This window comes from Ctenopharyngodon idella, chromosome 2 (genome assembly GCF_019924925.1).
Source record: "Ctenopharyngodon idella isolate HZGC_01 chromosome 2, HZGC01, whole genome shotgun sequence".
Lineage (NCBI taxonomy): Eukaryota > Metazoa > Chordata > Actinopteri > Cypriniformes > Xenocyprididae > Ctenopharyngodon > Ctenopharyngodon idella.
This window is the reverse complement of record NC_067221.1, coordinates 43,168,193-43,182,339: the sequence shown is the minus strand read 5'-3', so window position 1 is coordinate 43,182,339 and position 14,147 is coordinate 43,168,193. Positions and strand designations below refer to the sequence as shown.

At 40.0% G+C, this 14,147-nt stretch overlaps 1 protein-coding gene across 1 annotated transcript in view; it reads right to left on the bottom strand.

Moving 5' to 3' along the window:
* LOC127499306 (midnolin-like) overlaps positions 1 to 12,127 on the bottom strand; it is a 16,067-nt gene extending 3,940 nt beyond the window's left edge. The window contains exons 1-6 of the mRNA XM_051869473.1: positions 11,658 to 12,127; positions 10,418 to 10,505; positions 9,198 to 9,260; positions 2,133 to 2,384; positions 1,420 to 1,522; positions 601 to 831 (exon numbers count right to left, since the gene is read on the bottom strand). Of these exons, the coding sequence (XP_051725433.1) occupies positions 601 to 831; positions 1,420 to 1,522; positions 2,133 to 2,384; positions 9,198 to 9,260; positions 10,418 to 10,505; positions 11,658 to 11,872 (952 nt within the window). The 5' untranslated portion in view covers positions 11,873 to 12,127. The remainder of the gene's footprint in view (positions 1 to 600; positions 832 to 1,419; positions 1,523 to 2,132; positions 2,385 to 9,197; positions 9,261 to 10,417; positions 10,506 to 11,657) is intronic.
* Between the last annotated feature and the right edge of the window lie 2,020 nt (positions 12,128 to 14,147).

Genomic DNA, 14,147 nt, shown 5'->3' with positions numbered 1-14,147 from the left:
GTGTGTGTGTGTGTGTGTGTAAGGCCAGTGGTTGCTGGTTAATGTTCACTAACGGGGTCGTGACCCTCTGAAAGCTTGGCGTGACCCCTCGGCGTGACCCCACGTCTCGTTCAGAGCTCAGAGAACAGACACAAGAAACAAAACAGAGCAGCTTCTGAAAGCAGCAAAGCCGTGTTGATGAGCACATGACGGGCCGTAACCGCAGCAAAATGCCATTTTAGTCTGATTATATTTTAAGAGGTTATTCTTAGATCAAAGACATCAGTCTTCAGTATTAGAGGTGTGGTTTCGGGTTTCATGAAGCAGCTTGTGTGTTTAGAGTCAGTTTGATCTGATTTGCTGAATTTTGCAGAATGAGACACAAATGACCAAACACACACTGCTCAATGAATCAGAGGAGAAAATGAGAAGTGTGTGAAGTTAGAAGAGACTCAGAGTCAGAAAACATGACTTCCTCTTCCACGCACGCAGACACACACACACACACACACACACACACACACACACACACACTCTAAGTTTAGTCTTCCAATGTTTTAATGTTTTGATCTTCCCTCATATTTAAATCATCATGTCTTGATTCTGAAGAGCAACACTCACCGGAGGGCCTGCGCAGGTGTCTGTGCTGCTGCCCGTCTGAGGTAGGTGAGGGTGGAGGTGAACAGGGCGCAGCCGGAGGGCAGGGCGTCTGGCAGCGCAGGTGCGCCAGGGTCGGAGGGGTTCCCTGGTAATGTCGCGTGGCGCTCAAGAGGTCGTTGAGGATCTGGAGGATGGTGGTGATGTCACGGCGAGGACGCCCGCTGCCGTCCTGACAGTTTGGGTGTAAAGTACCTGTGGAGGGAGAGGTCAAGATGAAATGGTTTACTTACTGACTGTGCTGTGATTAGATAATTGATTATATGGTTGGATTTTATGATTTGCATTCAACATTGTGTTTCTCTACTGTCTGTGACCCATTAGAACACACACACACACACACACACACACACACACACACACTCACACGCTCGCACTCACATTCACATACTCACACTCACGTGTTCACACTCTCGCACTAACATTCTCGCAGTCACATACTCGCAGTCACACTCAAATACTCACACACTCGCAGTCACATACTCGCAGTCGCACTCAAATACTCGCAGTCGCACTCAAATACTCACATACTCGCAGTCACACACTCGCAGTCGCACTCAAATACTCACATACTCGCAGTCACACACTCGCAGTCGCACACTCGCATACTCGCACTCGCACGCTCGCACTCATACTCGCAGTCACATACTCGCAGTCACACACTCACGCACTCACATACACATACTCGCACTTATGCACTCACATACTCGCAGTCACATACTCACTCACTAACTCACACACACACACACACACACACACACACACACTGAAGTGATGCATTACCTGAGAAGGTCCCTGAGAAAACTCCAGGCGCGTGGTTGACGAGGCTCTCGATGACGGCGCCTGGTTTGCATCGCTGTCTGGGGCTCTGAGTGCTGCCTTCAGCCTAACACACACACACACACACACATCAGAAAACTGTGAATACAGCAGAGCTGACTACAGTGAACATACAGGATCTGGTCTGGATTGTTGTTTCATATTTTATTTTTATTTTGCAACATTACTGTGTCAGTCTCCTACACAGTTGACGTTGTAAACACAGTGAAGGCTTCTGTGTTCTACATCAGAACGGCGACTCATTATTGGCCAGCTCCTGCGTCAGCATCACACGTCGTGCTGATCACGTGATCAACATCAGCCAATACTGAGCTGCCGTTCTGACGCAGAACACAGAAGCCTTCACTGTGTTTACAACATCAACTGTGTAGCAGAATGACAGGGAAGAGAAGAGATTGTTGAATGAACTCGTTATTCTTGTTTTGTTTTTGCGCACAAAAAGTATTCTTGTCGCTTCATAACATTAAGGTTGAACCACTGCAGTCACGCTGACTGTTTGAACGATGTCTTTAGTACCTTTCTGGACCTTGAATGTGGTAATTACGTTGCTTTCTATGGGAGATCAGAAACCTCTCGGATTTTTTTTTCAAAAATATCTTCATTTGTGTTCTGAAGATGAACGAAGGTCTTAACATGAAAGACTGAAGCAGCTCTACCTGAAATCGGGGCGGGGCCGGGGCGGGGCTTTGACCACAGTGGGCGTGGCTAACGGGTGGTGAGGGAGGGGCGGGGCCCGTGGAGTGTTGTGCGTCCGGTTGGTGGATGTGGTTGGTGCCCGCAGGACCCCTGGAGACGGACGGCTGCCCTACAGACTGCTGAGCTGCCAGCTGGAGCTGCACAAACATCATGTGATCGCCCACACGCAGGGCAAGGGTCAACGGGGACCGTCCTGACAGGAAGTCACTGACCTGAACACAAAACAAGACGATAAACATAAGTTAATGAGACTCGCATGTTTAGTTAGTTAAAACATTAACAGCTCATTTATTGAACATCTTCTGACTCCAATCACAGCCATACAGCGACCATCACTGCAAAACTTTAGAAGAACAACCTCCTGATATTAAACGAAAAATAATGAATTAATAAATAAACAAATAAATTAATAAAATAAAATAAATAAATAAAAATAATGGAAAAATAAATAAAAATAAATAAATTAATTAATAAAACAATAATTAAATAACTGAATGAATAAATAAATGAAAAAAAAAATAATGGAAAAATAAAAATAAATAAAAAAATGAATAAATGAATTACTAAAAAAAAAAAAAAAACAATTATATGAAAAAATTGAATAAAAAAAATGAACAACTTAGTAAATAATAAATACATGAATAAATAAATAAACAAACAACTGATTGAATAAAGAAATAAATGAAAAAATTAAATAAATAAATGAATGAATAAATAAAAAAATAATGACTGAATAAATGAATAAATAATAAACTGAATGAACAAATAAATTAATTTAAAAAAAGGAAAATAAATAAATAAATAAATAAAAAATAATGGAAAAATTTATAAAAATGAATTAATAAATAAATAAAGTAAGTAAATAACTGAATGAATAAATAAATAACTGAAAAAAAGATTAAATACATAAAAAAATGAATAAATTAATAAATGAATGAGTGACTAAATAAATAAATAAATATCTCAGTGTGTGACAGTATCAGTACAGTACTACTAAAACCAGATAAACCACCAGCAGTCTGAGCTTCATTCATCTACAGCGCTGAGGTTTCACACCACAAAAACAGAAGGGCGAGCGTCTCCTGTAGTTTCAGAGACCCGTGGAGAATTCACTCGCCTTCAGATGAGATGATGGTACAGGCGAGGGAAGCCTGAATGAGTAACAGTCTCCTCCACTAATGTCACTCGTCGCACTCCCCTTCAACTACTCCTACTCCTAAATAATTTATGCACAAAATTAAAGGGGCGGGGCCTGGTTGAGTTAGTCAGTAGTGTGTTGAAACTGGCGGTTATGGTAAGGGGCGGGACATTTCCCAAACTCCAATCACAACGCACCGCTCCAGCCGACCAATCAGAACACATTGTGCTTTTCAGAAGGAGGGGCTTCATAGAGACAGGAACTAAACAGAGCGGAACTGACAGACTGGAAAGAGAGGAGCTGAACAATGGAGAATATGAGGAAAATAATCAACCTGTTCTAGTAGAGCACAAAAACAAGACTTTGTAAAAGGGCATAACAGGTCCCCTTTTAAGGTTGTGTGTTGGTGTGTTGGGCTCAGTAACTGGAGTGGGCATGTGACCTTCCTTTGGCGTGACGGCTTCAGTCTCAGATATCAGTCACTGGTGTGGGTGAAGCAAGCAGCAGAGCAGTCTTGGAAACTCACAACTTTTTGTTGGTTACCTCCAGTGCATTCGCAATTCTCAGAAATTGTGGGTTGGTACTTTGTAACGCAGTGCGACCAACTGATGCGTCATGACAAAAATCTAAACATTCTTAAATCAAGATACATTTGCTGGAGAAGCAAAATGACTGAGGATATTAAGACTTGTTTAAGGAACAAGGCGTCAAAATGAAGTGAGTTTGATTAAAGAAAGAACAAATATCTGCCAATGGAGTCAGAAAATTTTGCTTCTCCAGTAAAGAGTAGTAAAATGAACATTTTTTTTTTTTAAAAAGCCGGAGAAACCCATATCTTTTTAGTTTGACTGTCACCACTTGATAAAGTAAAATCCTGACGTAAGAAGTGATACTAAAGGCATTTTGTGACATTAATTTGGACATTCACAGATTTACACAATGACTGCGCACTGCAGGACGTTTGGAAATCAGTGAATTAGGAGGAAACACCCAAGGAACTCTCTATTACAAGAACCTCCGAGTGTGGCAATACGACACTGGGAAGAGTCTGGTTTAAAGCGGTTTACATAACACCAGACCGGCTGGTATGCAGATGGGAGAGTATGATATGAGCGCAAAGAGGCGGAGATGAACTCAAAACACACTCCTGACTCACAGGAACTCCTGCACGAGGGGGAAAACGAGTGAAATGGCAAAGAGAGATGAAGCAGCGCTGGAGGCTCGAGTGTGTTTGTGCCCCAGTCAGACCGAGAAAGAGCAAACGACAAAACATTCTTCTCAGAAAATACTCAAGATCATTGAGAGTCAGATCTGATTCCATTTAAAGAGCACCTATTGTGCTTTTCTCCATGTTTCTCAAAGGATTAGTTCACTTCATAATTCAGATTTCCTGATAATTTCCTCACCCCCATGTCGTCCAGGATGTTCACGTCTTTCTTTCTTCAGTGGAAAACAAATGAAGGATTTTGAGGAAAACATTCCAGGATTTTTCTCCATATAGTGGACTTCACTGGGGTTCAACGGGTCCAAATGTCAGTTTCAGTGCAGCTTCAAAGAGCTCTACATGATCCCAGACGAGGAATAAGAGTCTTATCTAGAGAAACCATCTGACATTTTATAAAAAATAAAAAAAACAGAAAAAAATATATACTTTTTAACCACAAATAGTCGTCACTGCTCTCTGATGCGCCACACATTACGTAATCACATTGGAAAGGTCACACGTGACGTAGACAGAAGTACCGATCCAGTGTTTACAAGGCGAATGTGCAAAGACTAAGTCAAACACCCTTTACAAAAAAAAAGGTAAAACAACGTCGGACGATTTTGAAAATGAGATGGAGTTTTTCCGCCTACGTCACGTGTGACCTTTCCGACGTGATTACGTAATGTGTGGAGCATCAGAGAGCAGTGACGACTATTTGTGGTTAAAAAGTATATATTTTTTCCCTTTTTTTTGTTTTTTTATAAAGAGGCCGATGGTTTCTCTAGATAAGACTCTTATTCCTCGTCTGGGATCATGTAGAGCTCTTTGAAGCTGAAACTGACATTTGGACCTTCAACCCGTTGAACCCCAGTGAAGTCCACTATATGGAGAAAAATCCTGGAATGTTTTCCTCTAAAGGCTTAATTTCTTTTCCACTGAAGAAAGAAAGACATGAACATCTTTGATGACATGGAGGAGAGTAAATTATCAGGAAATCTGAATTCTGAAGTGAACTAATCCTTTAACCTTCAGTCATTTTCTCCAGTAAATGTATCTTGATTTAAGAATGTTTAGATATTTGTGCTGGAAAACAAGAACAGTGTGAGCCTGTGAAACACAGAATTCCTGTAGTGTGAGTGTATGTGATGTGAATGAATGAATCGCTCACGATCATCAAAAACGTCTCTCGGGAACGGGCGAGTCACGACACTGAGTCACTGACCACTTCAATCACAAAGACAGGCGGCAAATGAGAGGCTGGAGAGATCACGATCACAATCACGATCATGCAAAACACTTCTCCATCTCTCGACAGCAGACAGACCCACAAACACTCACATGACGCCCATTAAAGTCAACATAAATCATGTTTTTAAATATTTACACTGCCTCTTCCTGCCCTTATTATGCACATTAAATCCCTCTTATTTTTCAAGCACCTGTCATACACTCTTAAACAGGACCTGTTATGTTTTTGTGCTCTGCTAGAACAGGTTGATTATTTTCCTCATATTCTCCATTGTTCAGCTCCTCTCTTCCCAGTCTGTCAGTAACGCTCTGTTTAGTTCCTGTCTCTATGAAGCCCCTCCTTCTGAAAAGCACAATGTGCTCTGATTGGTCGGCTGGAGCGTGTTTGGGGAAATGTCCCGCCCCTTACCATAACAGAACATCCTGATTGAACTGGAAATACATTCTGGTAGCAAAATGGGTTTAAAAATAGTATTTAAAAATGACTGTAAACAAAGCGGAAGCTTTCAGACGGCCTCTGGTTTATTCCTGAAACAACGAAAAACCCCTTAAATCACGCGGTTAGGACTGTCAGTAAACATATTCTTTATCTGTACTGATAGCTGCACATACTGGCATCTGAGGTTAATTAACATCGAGCTTCAGAGATCAATGGAAATGGCCGAGTTGAGCATCTTCTGTTGTTCTGCGATCCATCTGAAGTGAATGGCTCGCATTAGGAAGACGCGCCTGCAGCTCTATTGATCCGCTCCCTCACCGCACTACGCTATTAAGAGCAAATGATTTCCAATGATGCTGAATGGAAAGGCCAGAGATTCCCCTGACAGGAAGACGAGAGCAAGACGATGCAGGAGAGAGAAATAACAATGAGTGATAAACAGATCTGCAGAGAAGCAGAACTACACTGCAAAACATGATGTTCTTCCTCAGTGTTTTCCTCTTGTTTTCCAGCACAAATATCTAAACATTCTTAAATCAAGATACATTTACTGGAGAAGAGAAATGACTGAAGACATTAAGACTATCTGCCAATGGAGGAAAAAAATAATAATAATTTAAAGGGAAAACAATATTATTTTTCTGACCCCATTGGTAGATATTTGTTCTTTTTGTAAAGGGGTCCTTGATTATGATTTGACTTTTTTAACTTTAGTTAGTGTGTAATGTTGCTGTTTGATCATAAACAACATCTGCAAAGTTACGACACTCAAAGTTCAATGCAAAGGGAGAGATTTTCTTTTACAGAAATCGCTGTTTAAGGACTACAACAAACGGCTGGTAGGGACTACAACGAGCTTCTTCCCAGGTTAGTGACATCACAAACCCTAACATTTACATAAACCCCGCCCCCGAGAACACACAACAAAGGGGGCGGGGCCATGTTGGGCTGCTTTAGAGAAGAGGAAGAGTTGTTGTAGTAGAGTGTTGTTGTCATGCCGTCATTTTACGCCGGACTGCTTCACAAACGAGGGTCAATTCAACACAAAAGATGAACATGACGGCACATGCTAGTGGATGAGTTGAATCAACTCCACAGCAACTACATAAATTTATCCACTAACCATTCAGAAACATCTAAAAGTTGTAACTTCTTCCTGAGTCTCTCCATCAGTGTCGACTCCGGTTTGAACAATGTAAGGCTGAACACCGTTACTGACAATCCTCATTTTGGCTGCGTGAGATTCTCCAGTTGTTGAGCGACCGAAGCGTGAGCTATTAAAGCTCCGCCCTCTTCTGGAAAGGGGGCCGGGAGCAGCAGCTCATTTGCATTTAAAGGGACACACACAAAAACGGCGTGTTTTTTCTCACACCCAAATAGGAGCAAATTTGACAAGCTATAATAAATGATCTGTGGGGTATTTTGAGCTGAAACTTCACAGACACATTCTGGGGACACCAGAGACTTATATTACATCTTGTGAAAGGGCATGAAAGGTCCCCTTTAATCATGCACTCATTTCATTTTACTAGACCTGCTTCATTCAGAAAATATCAGAGAGCGAGAGAGAGAGAGTGAACACACTCAAACCTGCGTCACGTCTGACAAAAATAAACTTCCCGAAGCACCACCTACACACACACACACACACACACACACAAAACAGTATATAGACAACAGAAGCTGTCGGAGGTTCAGTCGAGGGCTGTTCTAACTCACTTCACAGGAGGATTTCCAGGTTAAAAATACCTACAGCTTCACCAACCACATCTTACAGCAGATAACGGCACTCGCTCACAACACTGCATCTACTGCACAGACGCTGCACACTTGCGTCACACACACGCTGCAAAAAACTCTGTTCTTCCTCAGTGTTTCTGTCTTGTTTTCCAGCACAAATATCTAAACATTCTTAAATCAAGATACATTTACTGGAGAAGAGAAATGACTTCATATCTTCTAGTAAATGTATCTTGATTTAAGAATGTTTGTGCAAAATTACTGAGGAAGAAAATCATGGTAACATTAACTTAAAGCCTTTATGTATAATGAATTATAAAGGTATTCATAATATAATGCATTATATCTTTTCATAAATAACTGTAAAATGCATTATAATATTTGCAGATTCCCTGTTATATCTGAACTTGGTTGTCTGTCATGTGTTTTAATGCATTATATTTTCTAAAGGTGTAAGAATTAATAGAGAAGTGTGGTTACAGTTATTCATGAGATCAATATAAGGTGCATTAATTAATGCATTAAAAATACTTTTATAATGCATTATATTTAAAGGCTTTAAGTAAAGTGTTCCTGCATGTTCCTCATAGAGGTAAACAGTGACACAGACTGCAGAGAGAGGTTATAATAAGAGTTCAACATGAGTCTGTTCTAGGAAATCATTTATCATACTTGAGTGTTTCTCTCCAAGTCTAACCACACACACACACACACACACACACACACACAAACTGAGGCTGAACTGACATCAAACAGCGCTGCATAGCCAAAATGACGCACAGACCCGCTGATGGGGCGGAGCACACAGACACACACAGATATATTTACATATATACATGTACGCACATGTGGTTTCACAGATGAATCTGCAACACGAAGGGTCTTAAACGAAAGATTCCTAAAAACTTTCAAATGTTAATGATCTGTTAAACATAAAATGTTATGAAGGCAATCTCATATTGGAGTTTTGTAAAACACGCGCAACCTGCTGTGAGATTTGCATACATGCAAATACAGCAAAACACAGAACAACATTCATGAAGAGCAGCAGCCCGCTGAGAATACATCCTGCAGTTTACCACTTGTTCTCAATGAGCATAAGTGTATTTGTACACAAGCGTGGGTGTATTTCACTAGTTATATTCAGCTGCTGGTGGGAAATGCGAACTCATTAGAATAGTCATTGTGTGAGTTCTTGTGAATGAGTGTGTGCTGGTAGAAGAGGAAGTGTGCGACCGCAGCGAGAGCTTCACCTGCGCATCTGTGAGACTCTCCAGCGCCTGCAGGACCGACTGCTCTGGCCGCCACGACTGCGACTGCAAACACACAACAACAACAACATCACAAACTGAGCAGGTCTTCATATGAGTGGCCAAAAGAGTTTACTTTACACTTTAGTTTACATTGAACTGATGCTATTGAACTGAATCGAATCCACATTGAATAGAACTGAGCTGAATAAATGACACTGTTTATATTGAATTTGATTCATAATTGATGAAATTTCCAACATCAACAGTTATTGAACTGAACGGGTTCAACAATGAACAGAATCGAGCTGAATAAATGGAAATAGTGAAATTGATTCATAGTTGATAAAATTTCCAAAATCAACAGTTATTGAACTGAATTGAATCAAAATCAAAATAAATCGAGCTGAAAAATGACACTATTTAAATTGAATTTGAATAACAATTGATGAAATTTCCAGCATCGAACTGAATTGAGCTGAATAAATGACACAATTTATACTGAATTTGATTCATAACTGATGATATTTCCAACATCAACAATTATTGAACTGAACTGAATCAACATTGAACTGAATCAATTTGAATAAAAGACACCATTTATACTGAATTTGATTCATAATTGATGAAATTTCCAAAAACAAGGTTATTGAACTGAATTGAATCAACATTAAACTGAATTGATCTGAATGACACTACTGAAACTGAATTTGATTCATAATCAATGAAATTTGCAACATCAACACAGTTATTGAACTGAACTGAATCAACATTTAACTGAATCAGGCTGAATAAATGGTACTACTGAAACTGAATTTGATTCATAATCAATGAAATTTGCAACATCAACAGTGTTGAACTGAATTGAATCAACACTGAATATGAATGAAGCTGAATAATGACACTATTAGAGTTGATCACAGCTGAATTGAACTAATTTCATAACTGTTGAACTCTACACAGTAATTGAACTGAACTGAATTGGTCTGAATAATGACTTTATCATCTTCTGTAGAGCTGCTTTACAACTGAATCTGAATTTGTTTCATATTTGATGAAGTTTGCGTCACCAATTCTGTTTATTACTGTGAAACTGCTGTATAAAGCGCTGTCGAAATAAAGCTTACTCGACTTCACAGTTTGCGGTTCCAAAGTCTATTTTGGTATCATGAGGTTTTTAAATGTGAAAATGTCATTTATGAGGAGGAGGAGGTGTTATTTACCATCAGTCCGGCTTCAACAGTGGGCATCAGCGTCAGTCTGCTTCCGTCAACCACACCGAAATCCAGCAGTTTTCCTGAGCTTAACCTCCTGGAGACGGAGAACACAATCACTGTCATTTCCCATCATGCATCTGACAGACGCATCAGGACATTATTTTCATGTTTATTACTGTGAAGCTGCTTTGAAACAATCTGTACTGTATGAAGCTACTTGACTAAATGTTCAATGCTGATTTAAGAAGAATCAATGCGCCTCTCCAGTAAAACAATCCACATGATTCTGTCAGAATCTGGAATCAATCCTACAGGATCCACACTGGAATACTTACAGGATTCCAGCATAACGAAACTAGAACACAGTTCAAACAATCGTACAAATCTTATTTTAGTTCTTCTGATGGTGTTCAATTTCAATTGATCTGATTGTTGCTCGAGGGCGTAGATTCGGTTTGAAGTGTTTTATCAGAGTTCTTGTGAAAATTTGTTTTGCAAAATGCATTTTTGTGGCAAACCACACATGCAAAGTTGATTACTGCAATGAATTAATATTTAACATAACTCATTGTTTGCATAGAATACACAGGTATGAAGTATTTTATATTATTTAAGCATCTGGAACCCTTTCAGTTTGACAGAATTTTCTACTTCAAAACATTTCCTTCTATTGAAAGTGTTCATTATCTGCTCGTTTTATCAGGCTCTTAATGATTCATGTCATATTTTTGGATATTTGAAAACCAGGTATTTCCTGATATCAATCATCGTTAGAACAGAACACATTTGATTTTACACATAGATGAAAGTATCTTGATCAATTATTCATGAAGGTCCAGAGTAAAGCTTGCCCTTACAAAGACGTGGCTCTTTAGATGATTGACGTTTTACGGTGGTAAATTTTCTTTAGTAATCACATGAGTTGCACAATTTATCATCGGCTTCAAGCAAATCTTATCACACTTTCGGTGCGTGCTGGTGATTCACTCACGACAGATGAAATAAACCGGCTTCAGTCATGCCGCGTTTCGGATGAGACCCCCATTAAAGCTTTGAGCGCGTGGAATATATCATTAAATAATATAAATATTAGGGGTTGCACTTGCTAGTCTTGGTTATTATAGCCTAGCTTCCCCATACCAAACTACGCCCCTGTTGTTAGGCTACTTGATCCCGTTAGGAACTGATTCCAAATCAAGACAGAAATTCCACTCGGGATCAGATGAGCGGCGCGTCCCGGACTCACGCGTCTCGGTGCAGCAGCAGCAGTCGCTCTTTGGGGACCCGGAGTTTCTCCGCCAGTCTCCTCTTCAGCCCGTCCACGGTCTCCTCCGGGGGAACGGACAGCTCAAAGCGGGTTCCTGTCGTGGAGTTGATCGATACCTTCATGGATGTGTCGCTGTGGAGGAGATCCGGACACCGGGACCTGCTGCAACTCCGCGCCTCGGTGTTCCGCTCCATCCGATAATCCCGTAAAAAACGTAATATTCCTTCCACGTCGGTGCTTCTGTGTTTTCGGGATGTCTTCGTCTCCAAAGTCTCGCGCTGCAACAGTAACGGCACAGAAAGACGCGAAAAAAGTCACTATCAACAGGCCATTAGGATCCAAATACTTATACGGAAAAAGTGCCTGGTTTTCCACTCGTAACGCAGCTCTTTATTCTATAAGCCTAAGCCGATTGCTCGGTCTGCGGTGTGTGCAGCGATTCTGCCGCTGCTGCTACATTTGTTGCGACTCCGCAGCTGACAGATCCCGCCCACTACCGCAAACAACCAATAGCGTTAGCGCATACGCTTCCCTTCTACGTACCAGCCAATCAGCTGTCCGCTCGTAACACCCACATGTACGCAGCGCTCCGCCCACCCACCCTCTCCAATGCGATGGTGACCAATCAGAGTGTCAGTACAGCGATCATTCATAACAGCTCAGCATTTCATTAAATAATTCAAACATTCTCTTATTCTTGGATTGTAATTGGACTGGAATGGACACTGTAATTGATAACATGAAAAAATTATCACCTCCTTTAAGGGACACACAACCACACACACACACACCCACACACACATATATACACACACACACTGTGTATATATATATATATATATATATATATATATATATATATATATATATATATATATATATATATATATATATGCATACATACATATGTATGTAGCCTTTCTTTCTTTCTTTCTTTCTTTCTTTCAATAATATTTATTAGGGCTGGGTTGGTTATCTATTCTCATTTTGATGAAACGATATCAATACACACACACACACACACACACAAACACACACACACACACACATATATATATACACACTGTATATATATATATATATATATATATATGTATGTGTGTGTGTGTGTGTGTGTGTGTGTGTGTGTGTATATATATACATACATACATACATACATATGTATGTATGTATGTAGCCTTTCTTTCTTTCTTTCTTTCTTTCTTTCAATAAAATTTATTAGGGCTGGGTTGGTTATACATATATATACATACATACATACATACACACACACACACACACACACACACACATATATACACATGTGTGTGTGTGTGTGTGTATATATATATATATATATATGTTGTGCCTGATACATATCAAAAAGAATCAATATTGAATTGAAGGTGTAGTAGCATGTACGGGGTGAAAAGCAAAGGTCCTAGTATTGAGCCTTGTGGTACTCCATACTTAACTTGTGATCGATATGACATCTCTTCATGTACTGCTACAAATTGGTAACGGTCAGATAAGTATGATTTGAACCATGCCAATGTGATTCCACTAATTCCAACATAATTTTATATATTCAGCAATATTATTGATATGACTGTACTGATGCTGCTGTATGAGAACGAAACTGAGCTGAACGATGACATCAATCATCTTTTGCAGAACTGCTTTACAGATTAAAGGAACTAAATAATTGATGATCTTTACAACAGAACTGAATCAACACTGAGCTGGCTCCGGCTGGAAAACAGCCGAAATGCATCATTTTCCTGTTATCACTGAAAAGCTGCTTTAAATCAGTCCGTATTGTATAAAGCGCTATAGAAATAAAGCTGACTTGACTTGAATGAAGATCGGAATTTAATCAAAAACTTGTAAATCGCAAATGAATCATGTCCTAATGTTTACATTGCATTTGAACTGTACCGAATAGTTAAGAGGATGTGTTAATATGAACACACAAATCCTTCCATTTGACGAATCCTGACCTGTAGATACTGGGATCTGTCAAACAGGCCTGATGAGTTAGTAATGTGTTTGACTGCAGTTCAGAGTAAAGCATGTTTTTATGTGATATCTGGACACAGCCAGCAAGAACATGATGAATCATCACATCCCATGATGCCCTGTTTACCCATCAAGTGTCACTCGTCTGCTGTATTATTTGTCAGGTGTGACTCAAGATCACTTCCTTCTTTTTCCAAGTGCCGCAGTGTTTAGGAATTTGCCAGCGTTACTCTTCACATCGCTCTCATCAGCTTGGGTTCATATCTGCAGCATGTCTGTTCAGTGTTACGGGAGGAGTTTGCTCAAAAGCCAAAACGGCTCCGAAAGGAATGTAGAACATTTGTGCAAGTGGAATTCCCAGCCCTGTTCCTGAAACAGAACATTCCGATATCATGATGTGTGTTGTTTTATGATTGTTTTACAATCTATGCCAGGGTGTATTATGCAAAGGTTACAGTAATACGGGTTACT